The sequence below is a fragment of the Chiloscyllium plagiosum genome, unplaced genomic scaffold, assembly GCF_037043375.1.
Source record: "Chiloscyllium plagiosum isolate Xiang-an unplaced genomic scaffold, Cpla_swu_hap1 HiC_scaffold_2, whole genome shotgun sequence".
NCBI classification, from domain to species: domain Eukaryota; kingdom Metazoa; phylum Chordata; class Chondrichthyes; order Orectolobiformes; family Hemiscylliidae; genus Chiloscyllium; species Chiloscyllium plagiosum.
The window spans coordinates 99,348,410-99,370,163 of NW_028270140.1; the positions used below are offsets into that span (position 1 = coordinate 99,348,410).

The following is a 21,754-nucleotide window of genomic DNA, read 5'->3' on the forward strand; positions in this document are numbered from 1 at the left end:
ATCCCTAAAGGGAGTCTCAAATTTCCTAAGTGTGGCACTAAGGTAGCTATTGTCATGTCACCTGTCTGTATAAGTATTGAGAATATAAGTTCATGTCTTCTCCAACACTGTTGCTGTAATGTATCAAATCACTGTAATTTTGTTGTTTATGCTTTTCAGTGTAAAGAAAGAATGAGACCTGTAAAGGCAGCATTAAAGCAGTTGGACAGGCCTGAAAAAGGCCTCTCAGAAAAGGAGCAACTAGAACATACCAGGCAGTGCCTGATTAAAATTGGAGACCACATCACTGAATGTTTGAAAGAGTACTCAAATCCAGAACAAATCAAGCAATGGCGAAAGTAAGCAACTCCAGTTGTTCCTTCTTATCATAATATAAAACTGAAGAGATCAGTAGTTGCTGGGAAATAAATCACATGAATGATTCGTGCTAAATTTGAATTTTATAGAATTATGCAAAATGTATTCACTTTGCCTAACAGTAATTTCCTTAATAAATATTGAAGGGATATTATCGGTTTTGTTTTCATGACAAGAAATAGACTTTGTGTACAGTTGATGATACTAAAATCTATTTTCTTATACCTATTTAATAATTATGGGATAAACTGCAGTGGTGAACATTGTGCTTATGGAAGAGATTGGAGAAGACGTGAGCAGGAATTGTGTTAAACCTGCATAACTATGAAATCATATTTTATATTTTAATGAAGCACTACTTAAAGTGCATTTTTAAAATTACGCTTATTGCAATGGAATCATGCTGCATGTGGGTGAATGTAAACACCCATAAACACTTGCAATAGTGACTGCACCTCAAGGGAACTTCATTGGACTTAATAATTGGAAATGTACAGTGATCCTGAAAAACGCTACATAAGTGCCAGGACTTTTGTGGAGACAGTTGCTTGTGAATTTTGGATTGAAATAAAAGTTCAGCACTTCAAATAGGGTATTATATTAGGTACAGTATTTAAATGTCTGAACCCATATCTGAGATGTGATTACCAGAAGACCAGTTGCAAATAAAGAGGAGGCAATGTTGAGTAAATAGATGTAAACGATATAGTAGAATTTCAACTCAGTTCAGCAGTCCTTGCAGAATAGTACAAAAACAAAACTGAAATTTGACAATATTGATACCACATCATGAGTGAGTTTTTGGTTTTGTGATGGATTCCTGCTTCTAAATTAAAAGATTGCAGGCTTAATGGATGTGCAAAGTTGCAAAGAGACATTGATAGATTAAACAATTAGATGATATCTTGGCAAAGGAATTTCAGTGAGGGAAAACTGAGGTCCCTTCCTAATGACATAGTAGGTGTTCCTACACGCCAAGGACTGCAGCAGTTCAAGAAGACAGCTCACTCCTGCCTTCTCCATAGCTATTTGGGATAAGCTAGGCATGCTGGCCTAGCCAGCGACACATGCATCCCATGAACAAATTACAAAAATTTGGACCTCCCCTGTTTGGAGGAGAAAGTGAGGACTGCAGATGCTGGAGATCAGAGCTGAAAATGTGTTGCTGGAAAAGCGCAGCATGTGAGGTACAAAAATTTGGACCTCCCCTGTTTCCCAACTTTTTACCATTTAGGAAGTGCTCTGTTCTATTCTTTCTCAGTCCAAAGAGGCTTGATTGTCCACATTCATAATTAAAATATGAGGAACAAGTATAGATAATCAAAACTAATAGAATGAGCATTACAATTTTTTTTTGCAAGAGGTAAAAACATAGCGGGTACTTGCATGTCCATCACCTCCAGTGCCTCAGCAGCATCACTACTAACTTGAGTTGATTGAATCCTAATGGGTCTGTGGCGAGTGGTGAGGAAACCAATAAGAGGGAGAAGCATATTTGATCACTTATTCACCAAGGTGTCTGTCTCAGATGCATCTGTCTATGACAGGATCGGTAAAAGTGACCATTGCACAGTCTATGTGGAAGTATTAAGAAATATCCTCCATCTATTCTGTGGCACTACCTTCATTTTAAATGGGATAAACTTTAAACAGATGTAGCAACTCAAAGCTGTTATCAATGAGGTGCTGTGAGCCATCAACAGCAGCAGAATCTGTGTCCTCATGTCCTGATATATCCCCCTGCCACTCTGCCATTACCATCAAGCCAGGGGATCATCCCTCGTTCCAGGAAAGTGCAGGATTGCATACCTAAAAATGAGGTTTCAGCCTGGTGAACCTACAAAAAAGATCACAAATTCTTGTGCCAAACAGCATAAGCAGCAAAACGAGATTCTCATTTACAACAAAACGCAAGACTTGGTTCGCACCATAATGAAGACAAAATCTGTTGAGATCCAAACTCCGCAGTCCTGTGAGTCCAGTTATAAATATTGGTGGACAATTAAACGACTCACTGGAGGAAACAAATCCACAAATATTTCCATCCTCAGTTATGAGGGAACAGGGAACCTCAGTGCAAAAGAGAAGTCTGAAACACTTGCAGCGATCTTCAGCTAATTCAATTTCCTCCATGTAAAGAAATGGCAGGAAGCACTGAATACTGCAAAGGCTATCGGCCCTGACAACATTCCATTAACAATACTGAAAATTTCTACTCCAGAACATACTGTTCCACTACCTGAGCTGAGCTGTTCTAGTACAGCCACAAAACTGACAATATGGAAAATTGACCAGGTATGTTCTGTATAGAAAAATAGGATAAATCCATCTTGGCCAAGTACTAATCCATCTTCTACTCTTAATCATCAGTAAAATAATGGACGATGTTATTAACAGTGCTATCAAGCAGTACTTAGCAGTAACCTGTTCAGTGATATCCAGTTTGGGTTCTGCCAGGGCCATTCAGCTCCTGACCTCATTACAGCCTTGGTTCAAATATGGGTAGGAGTTGAAATCCAGACGTGAGGTCAGAGTGACTGCTGCAGGCATCAAGGCCATATTTGATGGCGTCAAGGAACTTGAGGAAAGCTGGAGATGATGGGAATCGGAAAAACTTACTGTTGGCCATACTTAGCACAAAGAAAGATGGTTGTGTTTATTGAAGGTTAATCATCTCAGCTGCGGGACATGTCTGCAGGAATTCCTCAGGGTAGTGCCCTTGTCTGAATCATCTTCAGCTGCTTCTTCACTGACCTTCCCTCCATCAAAAAATTACAAGTGAGGATGTTCAATTATTGTACAGTGTGTACAGTACCATTTGTAACTCCTCAAATACTGAAGCAGCCCATGTTCAAATGCAGCAAGACCTGGACCATATTTGTGCTCGTCTCTAACAACACTGAATGTAACCAGTCCCCTTGACATTTGACGGCATTACCATTGCTGAATACCCAAAAATTCTTGGAATTATCATTACTTTGACCACAAGAGCAGGTCAAGTAGCAACTAAGCCATCACCTGTCTCCCCAAAGCCTGTCTACCATGTACAAGGTGCAAGTCAGGAGCACGAAGGAATGCTCCCCACTTGCTTGAATGAGTGTAACTACAGAAACACTCAAAGCTTGACACCATCCAAGACAAAGTGGTCCATTTGATTGGCACCACATCCACAAATATTCCGTCTCTCCATCACTGACTCTCAGTCGCAGCAGTGTATGCCACTTACAAGGTGGTTCTGCAGAAATTCACCAAGGATCCTTAGACAGCACTTTCCAAACCCATACCGTTTAGAAGGACGAGTGCAACATATACCCGGGAAAACCATCAGCACATTCACCTCCATGCCAGTCACCATTCTGTCTTTGAAATATTTCACTGTTCCTTCGATGTCACTGGATCCAAATCCTCGAACACCTTTTCAAGAGAGTATAAGTTATTTTTGAGCTATATCAATCTTTCTGGGTTAGAACACTGAACACTTGGTCAGAGTACTGAGAGTAATTTTTAGAAAATTACAGGATAATTTAGTGGAAGTCTTTAAGATAATAAGAGGAACAGAGACTAAATTTCCAAGGAAAGTATTTAATTTATCTGGGGGTCTGTAACTCCAGGGGGACTGTCAAAATATTATAGGAGGATGTTTCATGATGAAAATACCCTTCAGGTGTGGTGGAAATTTAGAACACTTCTGCAACAATAGTTGATGCCGGGCCAACTAAGATTGATAGGTATGCAAGAACAATGATTACACAGTAGAAGTGTTCAGGTTATAAATCTGTCAATTACACCAAACAGTGCAAAGGGGTTTGGGCACAGTGGTCGGTGCTCTAATCATCCTGTGTTTCTAGAAGCCCCTCCAAGGTTGAACATAACTCAAGCAAAGTAATTCAAACGAAGTTTGGAAACATGTTTGGCATGGACTGATTAGGCTGAAGAGTCTGTTTTCATGCTGTATGACTCCATGATTCTATAATGCACTCTCCACCCTGCCCCAACGAGTTATATTGGCTTCAGTCCTTTTCCATTTTCTCCATGAGCTATACAGAACCTGCGTGTCAGTGCCATTGCGAGTTAGCATTAAATTACGTTTCATATTCTAAACCCTCTGCAGTCTTTCAGTTTAAAATGACAACTTGACCTTGTCAGAAGTCGCACAACACCAGGTTGATTCCTGAAGAAGGGCCTGTGCCCGAAACGTCGAATCTCCTGTTCCCTGGATGCTGCCTGACCTGCTGTGCTGTTCCAGCAATAAAGTTTCAACTTTGATCTCCAGCATCTGCAGACCTCACTTTCTCCACCAGGTTATAGTCCAACAGGTTTATTTGAAATCACAAGCTTTCGGGACGCTACTCCTTCATCAGGAACACTCCGAAAGCTTGTGGTTTTAAGTAAACTTGTTGGACTGTAACATGGTGTCATATTGCTTCTAACCTTATCTACCCCAGTCCAACACCAGCACCATCACATCATAGCTACCTCACTTAGTGAGGACGCAAAGAGAACATTAATCTGTTAATATTGGCTGGATTTTAATCAGCTCCCAGCAGTGAGAGGCCAAATCCCTGATCTCCCAAGTCACTGGAGTTTAAATGTTTGCATTCTTGACATGTCAGTAGTCTTCTCATAAGTCAATATCTAACATTGTTATTGTTGTCTGCTATTAATCCTGTTTAACCAATTTTATTTTGTTTAGAAATCTCTGGATCTTTGTTTCAAAGTTCACAGAATTTGATGCAAGAAAGCTTCACAAACTATACAAACATGCAATCAAGAAACGACTGGAGAACTCTCGGGTATGTGAGCAATGATACATTTGCAAAATATTACTTAGAATATTAGACTCTGGACAATTCAAAAAAACTGATCTCATTGTGCCAGATGATTGGTATATTTTGATCAACCTGCTCAAACATCCGATTATCAGGCTTTCCTTTAAATTAAAGTATCCTGTGCCCCTCTCCCATCAGTCCTTTTCCTGTGACCTTTTTGTTTTCACTTTAATTTGACTTTCTTTGTTGAATCTTTTCCCTTGAGTAACTTTAACAACCCTCCTGATTGTTCATTTTGAAGGCGAGAACAACTTTTGATGCGGAGTTATATTAGTGGAAATAGACTTCAAAAGATTTTATTTAGCAAATTAAGGTCAGAGACCTGTGGACACAGTGCATGGCCATGTTTCTTTTTCGGAAAATCGCAGTAAACCATTAAAGGGTGCAGAAACTAGGCATGCTCACTGGTGGGATATGTTTCAATACTTCAATAGTTCAGAGTGTAGCCTATAAATTTATATAAGGATTGTATTATTAGCAATGCTCTTTTAAAATGAAGTACAGAGTGCAAATATTTGACAAATCAAGCCTACTTTTTAGAGACCAATCACAATGTTATCTCTTATGTGGGATATTAGTTAATCTCTTAGCCATGTAAATTGGTTTGCAAAACATCCGTTTCTGCCAGTCTGTTGCACAGGAGGCGTTTTCATATTTCAACTAGCTAAAAAGATTATTTGCGTCTGTCAATACTAGAACTTAACAACATTGTTAATTAAGCTAAGTGTTTCTTTTTGAGTATTTAATCTACCCTTTATCTTTTCAAGCACTAAATAACATACTACATATTTCTCACATTTATCATTAATATTTCAGATTTACAATATTTGCAGTTTTTTCATTTCATAGCAATGTTTAGAAATTAAATAAGATCTATTGGTATTTGGAGGACCTTTTCATACTTCAACATCACCTAACTTCTCTCATTTTCTATTTGTTGTTGCAAAAGGTGTCTACCTTCATCATAAAGAAAATCTGGCAGACAAATTAAATACAGCAAGATCTGAAAAGCCCCCAAATAATAAATAACATGTTCTGTTTTCCTTTAAGTTGTTTGAGGGAGTAAACTCTGACCAAAAAATGGTCTAGGATTTTTTATCAGCATTGAGAATGTGGTGCTGTAAATTGTGATAGGTTCGCAAGCACCTGTCACATCATGGCTACCTCACGCACAAGCACCAGAAATCTGTCACATGGTGCTGAAATTAACACATCTCAAAATCATCACACTGAGTAAAGGTATGGCGCAACAACAACCTGACAGAACAATAAGCTCTGCATTTAACCAGTTTGTGTCCTAATTTAATCTTCTACAAGTGGTAAGACCTGGACAACATGTTATCCAGGGGGAAAAACTGAACAGTTTCCACATTTGCTGTTCAGATGTATTCTTGGCAGGACGAGTGCACCAACTAGCTCGTTCCAACAGTATATAATTCCATCATTGCTAAGTCAACAATATCTGTGCTGGCTTGACCATGTTTGCTGGATGAATGATGGCCCAAAGAACTGGCCATTAAGTCACTATTTCCTGAGTATCAGAACCTCTGCTACAAGGACATCTTCAAGTATGATGTGAAGATGGTGGACATTGAATGTCTCCCAGCCATCCATGCCAATGACGACAATAATCTCTGGAGGCTGATTGTTTGCAAGGGCATTGGTAGAGGCAGCAGAAATAAAACATTCAGCTGTTTAAGGAGTGGGCCCAGAGAAGAGTCCAGCAAATTGTCTCTTCTCAGTCCTCCTATCTTCTCTTGCTGTATGGCAAATGTGACTGATGTGGTGTCTTCTAAAGATGGCACCTCTAATTTAAATAATTACTGTGATGTTACCATAGATCAGGGGTTGGCAAGCTTTCAAGTGTCACTATTTAAATTTAGTTGAAAATGCAATATTTTAAAGTTTTCTATGTCAAAGACCAATTAAAGAGAGCATTTGATTATTACCTTAAATATTTTAAAGGACAATGTTTAAACAAAATCATTGTTCAACAACTGAGATTCTCAGAAGTAAATGTTGACAAAACTCTTAAAAACAAATCTGAACCATTTAATTGCTCTCAAAATAAATTCACTTGATCAAAATTGGGAGCTGCATGTGAGTTGTTAAAAAGATGCTAGTGGCTCCAGAATACAGGTTGTAGACTCTAAATGTTCAAGTGTCTGGAGTGGGATTTGAACCTATCACTTGCTGAGTCAGAATGAGTGTTATATTACGTGAAAGCTGACAGTTAAGTATTCATGCATCAACCAGTAACTGTTCTAGGAAAGAAAAGCTGAACAAAAAGGACTAAGACTCTTGAAGTAATACCAGTGTGTGAACTGGACACTAAATAAGAGGTCTGCAGGTACATCAGCATCATAACAGAAAGGTTTGTAGCTGCACATCAGGTCACCATCTCTTCAAAATGCTACAAACAAAGCCACATACAGTAACTAATTTTGAAATGCAGTGACTAAAGGTTGAACCTGATTTGAATCCAGCAGAATACCACAAAAAATAGTTAGCCAGTTATTCTGCTTTGTTGGCATTGATTGACAAAATATACATTTGACAGCAACAAAGAATTGACGTCTATTCACTATCTGAAATGAAGTATGGCCTTGCCATTAATGTGACATCTGTTCAACACTACACTAAAGGATTAAGCTGGTTCATTATCTCAATCCCAGAATAGGATTTAAATCCAGGATTTTGAGGCACTTGTCCAGCAATTTGACATCATATCAACAACTTACTAAGCATTAACAAGCGGGTCTTGAAAGATAATACAAATTGGACTGATGCTTAAAAATTATGAAAAACTCTGTGTTGCCAGATGGCCTGGATTCGTTCTTTGTGGCTAACATTTGTGTTTTGTCTTTGCAGCATAATGATCAACACAGTAGTAGCCTCAACATGCATAATGCCAAACACACGGGTAAGCTTTCTGATTTCGTTTCTGATTTCGTTTGTGTAAATTATTGAATTTTCTCTCTAAGCTACAATTTGCAGTGAAAGATCAGGAGTGAGCTTTATATTGATGAATTTTTTAAGTGATTGTTGTGAAAGAAATTTGAATCTGTCAACAAGATAATGATTCTATTTTTATTGAACAGAATCTGAAAAACCTAAAGAGAATTCTCACCATGATGATAGCAGTAGGGATAGCCATTCATCTGAACGACACCACTCCTCACATTATCACGACCACCACAGAGATCGACATCATGGGGATTCCTATCGAAAAGGCGATCCCTCAAGAAAGAGACCATATTCCTCATTTAGCAATGGCAAAGACCATCGAGACAGAGATCATTACCGGTCAGATGGCAGGTAGGTTGAAGCAGCTGCATTCGATCGAAGATACCACTTCAACTGTAACATATTTTAGCTTTTGAGGATTTTTGGAGTCGTACGAGCTTTTATTTAATGTAGAAAAAAGGTGTTGAATGGACTTTTCAAGCCTGTTCCACTATTCAATATAATTATGCCTGATTGTCTAACTTAGTGTCTTCCTGCTTTCTCCCCACACCCTTTGATCCCTTTAACCCTAAGAGCTATATCTCCTTTTTCGAAAACATTTAGTTATGGCCTCAACTACTTTCCGTTGCAGAGAATTTTGCAGGCTCATCACTTTCTTGGTGGAGACATTTCTCCTCATCTCAGTCGTAAATGGCCTACTTCATATCCCTAGACTGACTCCTGCTCATTGGGAATATTCTTCCTGTATTTATCCTGTCTAGTCCTGTTATAGTTTTATAGGTTTCTGGGAGAGTCATAAAGATGTACAGCATGGAAACAGACCCTTCGGTCTAACTTGTCCATGCCAACCAAATATCCCAACCTAATCTAATCCCACTTGCCAGCACTTGGCCCATATCCCTCTGAGCTCTTCCTATTCCCTTTTAAATGCTGTAATTGTGCCAGCCTCCTCCTCTTGCCCTGGCACTCATTCCATGCACGCACCACCCTCTGTTTGAAACGTTGCGCCTTAGGTGCCTTTCCCCTCCGTCCCTAAACCTACGCCCTCTAGTTCTGGACTCCCCCACCCCAGGGAAAAGACCTTGTCTACTTATCCTATCCGCCCCCCTCATGATTTTATAAATGTCCTCATTCTTCTAAACTCCCGAGAATATAGGTCCTAACTGATTCAGTCTTTCTTCTGCCATCCCAAGAATCAGTCTGGTAAATCTTCATTGCTCTCCCTCCATATCCAGAACATCTTTCCTCAGATAAAGAGACCAAAACAGCATGCAATATCTCAGGTGTAGTCTCACCAAGGCCCTGCGTGATTTCAGCAAGACATCCCTGCTCCTGTACTCAAATTCTCTCACTGCAAGACCAACATACCATTTGTCATCTTCACCACCTGCTGCATCTGCATGTTTAGATCTAGTTACTCCTGCCCCCTTCCAAATTTATTGCCGTGCAGATAATAATCTGCCTTCCTGTTGCTGTTATAGTGGATAACGTCTCATCCACATTATACTTGCTGTGCATTTGCCAATCACTGTTTGTCCAAATCACACTAGCATTTCTGCACACTTGCCATAGTTTTTCCTTCCACCTAGCTTTGTGTCATCTGCAAATTTGGAGATACTGCATTACATTTAGTTACATTATCTAAATTATCAATGTATTTTGTGAATAACTGGGATCCAAGCACTGATCCCTGTGGTACCCCACTGCCAGAGGGCAGTGGAGGCCCAGTCTCTGGATTCATTTAAGAAAGAGTTGGATAGAGCTCTCAAAGATAGTGGAATCAAGGGTTATGGAGATAAGGCAGGAACAGGATACTGATTAGGAATGATCAGCCATGATCATGTTGAATGGCGGTGCAGGCTCGAAGGGCTGAATGGCCTACTCCTGCTCCTATTGTCTAGTCACTGGCCAGCACTCAGAAAATGACCCCTTTATTCCTCCCTGTTGTTCGCTGGCTACTGGCCAATTGTCAGTCCATATCAGTATGTTATCCCCAATCCTATGAGCTTTAGTTTTACATCCCGTTCTCTTATGTAGTGCCGTATTTAAAAAATTAAGTTTAATTTAGACAAGACATGATGTAAAATTATTGTGGTTTCCAGTGATAATGGGACTGCACAGAATAGTTTAATAGTTGTTTGGTGTACATCTTAATGAAAGTGGATCAGTTTAGTAGTCGGTTTAAGGTTTGGTAATTTTGTCAGAGCAGAGTAGTCCATTCATCTCGTGTTGGGTCAGTTAATATAACTTTGTCCTTTTCACCAAATGTTAATAGCATTTTTACTTAAAATGATGCATTGGCATTAGTCTCAACTACTTCAGGTACCAAAACATATCATGCTTATCAGTTCCAAATATTTCTCCTGCCCTAATTCTTAAACAACCATTTCAAATTGATGGCACTGTTTGTTGACTCCTGAGCTGGTTGTAAAACATAGTTGCAAGCAGATGTACAGCACGGAAACAGACCCTTCCGTCCAACTTGTCCATGCTGACCAGATATCCCTTGTACCCAGCACTTTACCCATATCCCTCTAAACTCTTCCTAATCATGGACCCATCCAGATGCCTTTTAAATGTTGTAATTGTACCAGCTTCCACCACCCCCGCTGGCAACTCACTCCATACACGCACCATCCTCTACATGAAAAAAATTGCCCCTTAGATCTCTTTATAAATCTTTTACCCTCCATAAACCTATGCCTTCTGGTTTTAGACTTCCCCCACCCCAAGGAAAAGACCTTGTCTATTTACCCTATCTATGTCCCTCGTGTTTTTAGAAACCTCTATATAGTCACCCTTCAGCCTACGATACTCTAGGGAAAACAGCCCCAACCGATTCAGCCTCTCCCTATAGCTCAAACCTTCCAACACTATTAATCTAGGCTGCATGAAAAGAAATTTTATTTATAGAGACACCTCAGGGCATCTCAAAGTACTCTTGAATTATATTTTAAATCGTACCCATTATTGAAACACAACAGCCACTTTCAAGATACTCAGATCTCATCAACTGTGGTGAACCTTGGTTGAATTAGCATCATGTCACATAATTAAGTGTAAATCAATGTGGACTGAATGTTCTCTTTTCCAATTTTTCAGGTACTACAGTGAAAGCAAACACAGAAAACTTGATCACAGAAATCGTGAACACCGGTCTGGCATGGAGGCCACTTCAAAGGAGAGTAAATCACACGTAGATCACAGATCCAGCTCAGAGCATCGATCGCATTCAGATCACCGATCCAGTTCAGAATACTCAGGCCATCACAAATCCTCCAGGGATTATAGATACCACTCAGACTGGCCAGTGGACCACAGACCATCTAGCAGTGGACCAAGGTCACCCTTGGACCAGAAGTCCCCTTATGACTCCAGATCACCATTGGAACACAGATCTCCCCTTGAGTATTCCTCTGATCACAAAAGTACCCCTGAGCACATCTGGAACAGCCGTAAAACATAACAGGGCATGTGATGCCAGGTCTTCACCCAATGCAGCCATAAAAACGTGAACACAGTAAATGCCTTATGTGACTTAAAATGTGCAGACTAGATCTGCTTCTCGAGCAGTAGTATTATTACTCCTCCTTACAGGTTTCAAGGTTGTTATCTCAAGAAGAAAATATTTTTGTATTGAGGTTAAAGCTGTATTGTGCTGCAACCTTTGGCGTGTTTTGTTCCTTATTTTTACTTTAAAGATGGACATGTTTACTACTGCATTATTGGAAAACTGCCCCAAACACACTGGATCGTAGTATTCATTCTTCTCCGATCTGGCAGCGTCAGACCCCTGAATTATGTGTTGTAGAGCAACAAATTTAAATCCATTTTTAACAACGATTATGCAGGAACGTAGGAACGGAGTAAGAATTTAGACTGTTCAAAAGGCAGAAGACTCTGGTTCACCTTCCAAAGTTATTTGTATTGAGTCTGTTTACATTTTACACTGCGACCACATTGCCCGTTCTTGGCAAGCTTGAATATTTAAATTCTGTACTTACAACTGTAAAATATTTTTTTGTTGATCAATTGTAATGCCTTTGAAGATATAATACTGTAAATTATTGTAAATTTAGTGGATCGAATCTGAACTTTTTATCTTCTCAGGCTTTTTTGACAACTTTCCTTTCCCCACCAACTCAGGCCTTCACATCATGAGTATAAAATCCGTGTAGTACAGTTTTTAATAAATTGTCATTGATAAAATTGCTATTTAGAATGTAAAAGGGGAAAGGGAAGATCAGTTCCATTATATTTAGTCTATTAGTGCTTTTTTTATTGATAACTTGTATTAGAAATGTGTTTATTTACTTTAAAAAGTCAGTGTTGTGATTGCCGTAGTAACTAAATAGTGCAAAAAAACTTACAAATCCAGATGTCAGATTATAGTTTGAGATACATTTTATAAACAAATAGAAACTTTTCCCTCCCCTTAAGATTAAATCTGCAACGAGAACGATAAAATGAGCTGAATTTGGTATAAAACCTTCCCTATTCTTGTTTTCCCTATAAAAATGGGCAATAAAATGAAATGATGTGCTATGCATAAAATGAACTTTCAGTGTATTGGTAAACTAGGGAAGCTAGGTGTTGTTAAAATGCACCCCAATTGTAAATATATACTATATATTACAAATTAAATTTACGGAAAAATGTGTGGATTTCTCACATTGTTTTCACCGTGCAAGCAAGATGTCAGATTTGTACAAACCAACAAATTCATAAATCTCTGTTCCCATCCTTTTTGTTTTGCCAGAACATATCGAAGACTTTTTAATAAAGTAATTTTGTAACTCTCCCATACAGATGAGTGGTTCAAATTGGTAAGCATTGGCAGATCTGCCAAGTGACAATACAGTTGGCAACTTAACTGTGAAAAAGTAATTACACAGAACTGTTAAAGAGATGTACATATAATTTTATATGCAAATATATTCTAATCTGAAAAATGTGTCATCTATGCCATTCAATCTCATCTTCCCACCCCTACAAAAGTGGTAATTCAAGGAGAAATGATCAATACTGTTCTTTTACTTGAGCTCAAAGTATTTTTGTAGTTCCACAAAATAATTGGATTAATGTGTCATTAAAGGGCTGAATAAATTATATTCTATTACATAATTATGATATAGAATAAAGCATGGGAAGGCTGTACCTCAATCAAAAGATTGTGATGAAGAATTAAATGTTGAGAGCGAATTTTTCTCTCTGTTCCTGGGTGTTGTTTGAAAGCCTTGATAATTGAGTACCACAGTGTTCTTTCAACATCTGCCTGTGATCTTATGTGGCAGACAATACACAATTAATAATCCATTTCCTGAAGTCTTTGAATATTCATGAAAATGCACTGCTATTAATGGTTCTTTCAAAGTATACTCATCAGTAATCATGTTGAACTCATTGTTTTTATTCTCTAAACAGAAATTTATCTTTTTGTTTGCTGAATCCTTTATCCTGTTAAGTAATGCAGGTTTGTTGCACTAAATCTGTGATTTTTTAAAAATAATTTTGCAATTAATGTTTTAAAGTAGAATGTGGTAAGGATTCAAACCCATAATTTATTTCAAATATTCTCTGAATAGCTGGTACACTGTTGGTTTTATTTAATTCAATTCTTGACAGGTTAAGTAATGTTTCATGTACGTAGTATCCATCACAAATCATACAATGGTTGAGACTGTAATGATGTAAGCCGGATTGACTCTACATCACTGGAATCTTAATTTTAAGATAAAGTACCTTTTGAAGCTGCAGCATTTCCTAGATTCAGTCTCAACAATGTGTTCAGCCCCATTATTAACCTGATCCAGAGATGAATTTATTACCTACTGACCTAAGTTGGAACAGCATTCTCTGCGATGCACTGAGAGCCTGTAGTGTTTTGGTGATCCAAGCTGTAATATAAGACACTGGGGAATAAAAAATGTCAGCAAAAGAGGGGATCATTCTAGACTAGTGTCATGTACTGATTTTGGAATGGTAATATTCATGTCCTAGGAGAAGATTGCTTCTCACCACACTATTCAGTTATAGAATATTACACAAAAGGTGGTCATCACCCATTGAGTCAACACTAACTTTTAAAATGCAATTCTGCTAGACTTAGGTCCTTGCTGTGTTCTTTCTTCCAACTGTCTTATGGAGCACTTGTTTATGGAATGGGCTGTGCTTAAATATATGCAAACATGATTTAGGAATTAAACTATTACTGAAGAATAGTATGCAGTTCAGGAATCTAAAGCAGGAAAAACAATGTAAAAATGGGAAAATATATTTAAGTTAAAATTAGGACTATTCAAATTCTAAACCCAAGTGTCTCAAACCCAACTATTTATTCTGAGTTGTGAGTTAATATCACTAATGGAAGGAGTTGGTGACAGTTGTTTCAAGCACCACTTGCACAGAAGTAAGTTGCCCACGGCCCAGTTTGGATTCTACTAGGGTCCCTCAGCTTCTGATCTCTTCTAGCCTTGATGAAAACATGGACAAAAGAGCTCAATTCTCGAGGTGAGTTCTTATTGCCCTTGACATCAAGGCAGTATTTGACCAAGTGGCAATGTGATAATGGTTCTTTCCGCTGGTTGGAGTCATACCCGACATTAAGAAGACAATTATGGTTGATGGAGATCATTTGTCTGAGCTCCAGAACAGAGTCATAGAGAGTTACAGCACAGAAACTGACCCTTAGTCCAACTCTTCCAAGCCAACCAGACATCCTAAACCAATCTGGTCCTGTTTGCCATCTAGTACTGTTGCCACTTGGCCCATATCTCTCTTAAACTCTTATTCGTACACCCATCCAGATGCCTTTTAAATGTTGTAATTGTACTAGCCTCCACCACTTCCACTGGCAGCTCATACGATTCATGCACCACCCTCTGCATGAAAAAGTTGCCCCTTAGATCCTTGGTAAAATTTTCCCCTTTCACCCTAAACCTATGTCCTTTAATTCTGGACGCCCCCACCCCAGGGGAAAAAACTTTATCTATTTACTCTATCATCTCTTCAAGAATTGCTTAGAGCAGTGGTGTAGGCCTAACCATCTGAAGTATTTCACCAATGACCTTTCCTCCATCAAAGGTCAGAAGTGGGGAGGTTTGTTGATTGTACAATGCTCAGCACCATTTGTGACTCCTCAGTTACTGAAACAGGCAGTGTCCTTGTGTTGTAAAACCTGGACAGCATTCAAGTTTAGGCTGGTAAGTGGCAAGTGATATTTGTGCCACACCAACACCAAGCAGTAGCCTTCCCATTCAAAAGCATTAATGTTGCTCAGTTCCCCCGCTGTTAACATCCTGGGTGTTACTATCAACATGAAACCGAAATAGGCTGGTAGTGTAAATATTGTGACTGCAAGGACAAGTCGGAGACTGGAATTCTTGCATAGCAACCTCCTGACCCCAAAGCCTGTCCACCATCTAAATGGAACAAGTCAGGAGTGGGACAGTATACTTTCAAATTGCTCTGAATGAATGAAGCTCCAGCAGTAGTGAAGAAGCTTGATATCACACAAGACAAAGCAGTACAGTTGGTTGACCCTTCCTTTGCCACGTGAAACATTCAATCCTTCCACCAGCCAAATACAATGGCAGCAGTCTAGCATCTAGAATATTCATTGCAACAACTCACCTAGGCTCCTTTGACTGTATCTCCAAACCAGCAACCTTTAACCCTGAGAAGGACAAGGACAGCAAATGTATGGGAAACAACACCACCCATGCAATCCCCTCCAAGCTGAATACTATTCTGACTTGGAAATTATTGAACAACTTTAACTCTGGCTGGGCCAAAACCATGGGATTAACTGACAGCACTGTGAATGTACCAATATCTCTCAGACTGCAGCAATTGAAGGAGGTGCCTGTCTGCTATCTTCTCAAGGGTTATTAGGGGTGGGCAATAAATACTGACTTAGCCAGTGATACATACATGCTATGAATGAATAACTATCCCCTGATAGTGATAATTGAATTTCAGTACCTTAATGAGAGATCCATATTCTGTACAGATCTGAAATACTTTCCTAATTTTATTTCTTCCCTAAACATTATGATGTCAATGTTATAAACTGTATATATAAAACTGAAGGACTAATTACTGCAGATGTTGGAATCTCTACTGAAAACAAGTAATGCTGGAGATCAGAGTGGGTCAGACAGCATCCATGGAGAGAGAGCAAGCTAACATTTCTAGTCTAGCAGCATTTCACCTGTACCTCCTCCAATCTTGCATATTGTATTCACTGCACCCAATGTGACGACCTCTACATTGAAGAAACCAAACACAGGCTGGGTGTCTGCTTTGCAGAACATCTTCGGTCTGTACGCAAGCAGGAGCCCAACCTTGCTGTCACTGGTCATTTTAACACAGCATTCTATTCACATGCCCAGATGTCTGTCGTTTGGTATGCTGTAGTTTTCCACAGTGCCAACTGGAGGAATAGCATCTCATCTTCAGGATAGGCACTTAATAGCCTTCTGGATTTAATGTTGAGTTCAAAACCTTCAAATTCTGAACCATTTCTTCCATTTTTAGCCTGTTACATTCTGTTGTTATGTCCTCTCTCTCCTTACCCAATCCCAGTGGGACTGTCCTTTCAATTCTGGCAGGAGTCACATCTCTGTTCTGCTATTCTCACATTCTAATCCATTAATCTGAATCAATATATTTTCTCCACCAGCACCTTACACCCATTACCCCTACACACAACCCCCACCCCCTCTTCAAATTATAGCATAAATGCTGTCCCTTCCACATTTCACTTCAGCTCAGATGAAGAGTCATTTAGACTCGAAACGTTAGTTTGCTCTATCTCTATGGATGCTGTCTGATCCACTGTGATCTTCAGTATTGGTTTCTAGTATAAATGTCAAGCCTGAGCATGTGACTGGTGGAGTATTTGAAATAAAAACTCAACACCAGGTCTTTAGGTCAATAATTCAAATAGTCTTTAGTTTTACAACGGGGGGGGGGAGGCAATCCTCTACTGGTCAGTGGTGGACTCTCCCTCTTTATGGGCATTTAAGCGGGCATTGGATAGGTATATGGAGGATAGTGGGTTAGTATAGGTTAGGTGGGCTTGGATCGGCGCAACATCGAGGGCCAAAGGGCCTGTACTGCGCTGTATTCTTCTATGTTCTATGGTCATGGTCACGCTAGCAGGCTTCGATAATAGAACGAATACCATAAAGGAGGAGGAGTTTGGTATGCTTGCCTTTATTGGTCAGAGCATTGAGTAAAGGAGTCATGTTGTGGCCGTACAGAACATTGGTTAAGCCACATTTGTAAGATTATGTGCATTTCTGGTCTTCCTCCCATTGGAAGGATTTTGTGAAACTTGCAAGGGTTCAGAAAAGATTTACAAGGATATTGCCTGGGTTTGTGAGTTTGAGCTATAAGGAGGGGCTCAATAGGCTGGGGCTGTTTCTCGTGGAGCATCAGGGGCTGAGGGGTGACCTTATAGCGGTTTATAAAAATGTGAGGAGCATGGATAGGATAAATAGACAAGATCTTTTCCCTGGGATGGGAGAGTCCAGGACTAGAAGGTATAGATTTAGAGAGGTGAAGCATTTAAAAGGGACCTAAGTGTAAACTTTCTTCACACAGGGTGGTACGTGTATGGAATGAGCTGCCAGAGGAAATGATGGAGACTAGTACAATTACAACATTTAAAAGGCATCTTGATGGGTATATGAATAGAAAGGGTTTAGAGGGATAGGGGCCGGGTGCTGGCAAATGGGACTAGATTAATTTAGGATATCTGGTCGTCATGGGTGAGTTGGACTGAAGGGTCTATATCTGTGCTGTGTATCTCTGACTGGAATTTAGGACATCACAACAAAGACACAGGATGACCACCATCACATAACCTTGTTAAGAAATGGAAGAGGCCGTTGCCGCAACCACATTGCTCCAGATGGCATCTATTCATCCCTATCACGGAGGGAGAGAAACGCCACATAAAGTGTAGCCTTGGAGCGAGAGACAGTTCCCCTTGACAGGCTCCCTTATTTTCAGTTGTAGAAATTACATTAGTGTCTGTCCCGAGCAGGATCAAAATGGATTCAAAACACCAATCATCCAATAGAATGTCCTCAGGAGATAAATATGTGATATTGTTTACTAGAACAAACTGCGTGACTCTCTTATCTACAATAAAGTCACTTTGTTGTCTTTGCACTTTAGAAGGTTACGGAGTTAAAATAATTCTTGGGCATTAATTGCTGTAGGGCACAAAAGCCCTACTTCAGTGATTGAAAAACAAAAGCACTTAACTCAACGAGTCACTAGAAGTATCTCTCCACAATTACTGCATTAATTAATCAGTAGTGAACAACATGCTCAGGTTTTGCAAAGAATGCCACTCTATTATAAAATAAGTTTCTAGTGTGACAATAAATATGCCAAATATGTTATTGAATTAAATGTCTTTGGTAGTAATTGATTTGAATGAAATTGCACACTATCAAATGAAAAAAAATATTTTCTATTCTTTCTTTCTTATCTGATTGTATGATTAGACAATGTGAAAGGAAAAGGCCAATGCGTGCTGTCCTGGTTGCCTTGACCTCTTGTCAACAGGCATTCATTGCTGCTAATATAATTTACTTTTGTCTCTGTTTGTCAACAGGTTACACTTCCAATATCATCTCATGATGATGGACTTCAGGACTGCTTTACAGAGTAGCAAATGGGCATTGATCAAGAGGTAGAAACTTATAAGCATATTGGCACATAAATTCTTGAGTCTTTTGTGAACTGCTTTGTTATTTTGTGTCTCTGTGATTTCTTGTTGTTATATTATCAACCATTCATTTAACACCTCTCAAAATGTAATGCATGATGGCCCATGGGTACCATTGCGATATGGAAGAAGAGAGAGTAAGTTACTCTATTGCCAGCTCTCCAGGCACAGAACTCATGCTGTGACAAAAATATCAGGGTTCTGTTTGGTGCCAGCATCCAGCAGAGAGCTTTGGGTTACCTGTTATGTTCCACATAATTTCTGGGCCTGAACAGTAAGACTGCAAAATAGAGAGAGCAGACTGCTGGTCTGTGCTGTCAGTTGTGAAATTGATCAAATGTAAAGAAGGATGTGTAATTTGTTAAAATGAATGTGATTTTTAAAAATTTCATATCATAAATTTTAACTGCAGACTTACAGTAAACAAATGTAAATCTTAAAATTAACATATAATTTAGTGGATGCTTTTAGAATTCCAGGATAGCACTTATTAAAATTTGTTTTTCAAGTGATGCCTACGTTCCTATCTAGGCCAGCATTTATTGCCTATCTCTAATTGTGTTGGAGAAAGGATATTTCTTCTGAAGTTACTACAATCCTTGTGGAATGGGGACTCCGATAACGTTGTTGGAAGTTCCAGGATTTTGATCCAGTGACACTGAAGAAATTACAATATAATTCCAAGTCAGGATAGTGTATGTGTTTGGAGCAGATCTTGCAAGTGGTGGATGGTTCCAAGCATCCGATTCCGGTGTCCTTCTGGGTGGTAGGTCCTGTTGAAAGTAACTTGAAATTTACTGCAGTGCACTTTATGGATGGTATACACTGCTATGACTGTGCATTGATGGTGTAAGGAGTGAATGTTGAAAGTGATGAATTGTGGTTTTAAGCAAACAGACGCTTTGTTCTGAATGGTAATGTCCAGATTCTTGAGTGTTGTTGGAGTTAACAGCCACTTAACAGCCAAGTTTTGAATATTGTCCATGTTTCGCTGCCTTTGGACATGGACTGCTTTAGTAGCTGAGGATTTGCGATGGTGCTGAACATTGTGTAGTCACAGCAAACAACCCCACTTCTCACCTTCAGATGGAGGGCAAATCAGATGGAGGAGTCTGAGACGGTCCAGGTGAATTTGAGGTCGGGGTGGAAGGTGTTGGTAAAGTGGATGAACTGTTCAACCTCCTCGTGGGAGCACGAGGCAGTGCCGATACAGTCATCGATGTAGCGGAGGAAGTCTCAGACTCCTCCCTCCCCTTCCTAGACCTTTCCATTTCTATCTCGGGAGACCGAATCGACACGGACATTTACTATAAACCGACCGACTCCCACAGCTACCTAGACTACACCTCCTCCCACCCTGCCCCCTGAAAAAACGCCATCCCATATTCCCAATTCCTTCGTCTCTGCCGCATCTGCTCCCAGGAGGACCAGTTCCAAAACCGTACAACCCAGATGGCCTCCTCCTTCAAGGACTGCAATTTCCCGCCACCAGACGTAGTCGACAATGCCCTCCATCGCATCTCTTCCACTTCCCGCTCCTCCACCCTTGAGCCCTGCCCCTCCAATCCCCACCAGGACAGAACCCCACTGTTCCTCACCTACCACCCCACCAACCTCCATGTACACCGTATCATCCGCCGTCATTTCTGCCACCTCCAAACAGACCTCACCACCAGGGATATATTTCCCTCCCCTCCCCTATCAGCGTTCCAAAAAGACCACTCCCTCCGTGACTCCCTCGTCAGGTCCACACCCCCCACCAACCCAACCTCCACTCCCGGCACCTTCCCCTGCAACCGCAAGAAATGCAAAACTTGCGCCCACACCTACCCCCTTCTCTCCAAGGCCCCAAGGGACACTTCCATATCCACCACAAATTCACCTGCACCTCCACACACATCATCTATTGCATCCGCTGCACCCGATGTGGCCTCCCCCATATTGGGGAGACAGGCCGCCTACTTGCGGAACGTTTGAGAGAACACCTCTGGGACACCCGGACCAACCAACCCAACCACCCCGTAGCCCAACACTTTAACTCCCCCTCCCACTCCACCAAGGACATGCAGGTCCTTGGACTCCTCCATCGCCAGACCATGGCAACACGATGATTGGAGGAAGAGCGCCTCTTTCACTGCCTGGGAACCCTACAACCACAAGGGATGAACTCAGATTTCTCCAGTTTCCTCATTTCCCCTCCCCCCACCTTGTCTCAGTCAAATCCCTCGAACTCAGCACCGCCTTCCTAACCTGCAATCTTCTTCCTGACCTCTCCGCCCCCACCCCACTCCGGCCTATCACCCTCACCTTGACCTCCCTCCACCTATCGCAATTCCAACGCCCCTCCCCCAAGTCCCTCCGCCCTACCTTTTATCTTAGCCTGCTGGACACACTTTCCTCATTCCTGAAGAAGGGCTTATGCCCGAAACGTCGATTCTCCTGTTCCTTGGATGCTGCCTGACCTGCTGCGCTTTTCCAGCAACACATTTTTCAGCTCTGATCTCCAGCATCTGCAGTCCTCACTTTCTCCTCAGGTCCAACTCGTCAATACCGACCAGATATCCTAGTTGATCTAGTCCCATTTACCAGCACTTGGCCCATATCCCTCTAAACCCTTTCTATTCATGTACAATCCAGATGCCTTTTAAATATTGTAATTGTCCCAGCCACCACCACTTCCTCTGGCAGTTCATTCCATACACACACCACCCTTTGCATGAAAAAGGTTATGCCTTTGTGCCTTTTAAATCTTTCTCTCTCATTCTAAATGTATGCTCTCTAATCCTGGACTCCCCTACCCCAGGGAAAAGACCCCTCATGATTTTATAAATCTTAATAAGTTCACCCCTCTGCC

At 40.4% G+C, this 21,754-nt stretch overlaps 1 protein-coding gene across 2 annotated transcripts in view; it reads left to right on the plus strand.

Annotated features, from left to right (window-relative positions):
* chd1 (chromodomain helicase DNA binding protein 1) overlaps positions 1–14,096 on the plus strand; it is a 194,877-nt gene extending 180,781 nt beyond the window's left edge. For both annotated transcript variants that reach the window (XM_043709918.2, XM_043709925.2), the window contains exons 33-37: positions 160–338; positions 5,051–5,150; positions 8,058–8,109; positions 8,288–8,504; positions 11,256–14,096. In XM_043709918.2, coding sequence (XP_043565853.2) covers positions 160–338; positions 5,051–5,150; positions 8,058–8,109; positions 8,288–8,504; positions 11,256–11,619 — 912 coding nt within the window. In that variant the 3' untranslated portion in view covers positions 11,620–14,096. The remainder of the gene's footprint in view (positions 1–159; positions 339–5,050; positions 5,151–8,057; positions 8,110–8,287; positions 8,505–11,255) is intronic.
* Positions 14,097–21,754: the final 7,658 nt, after the last annotated feature.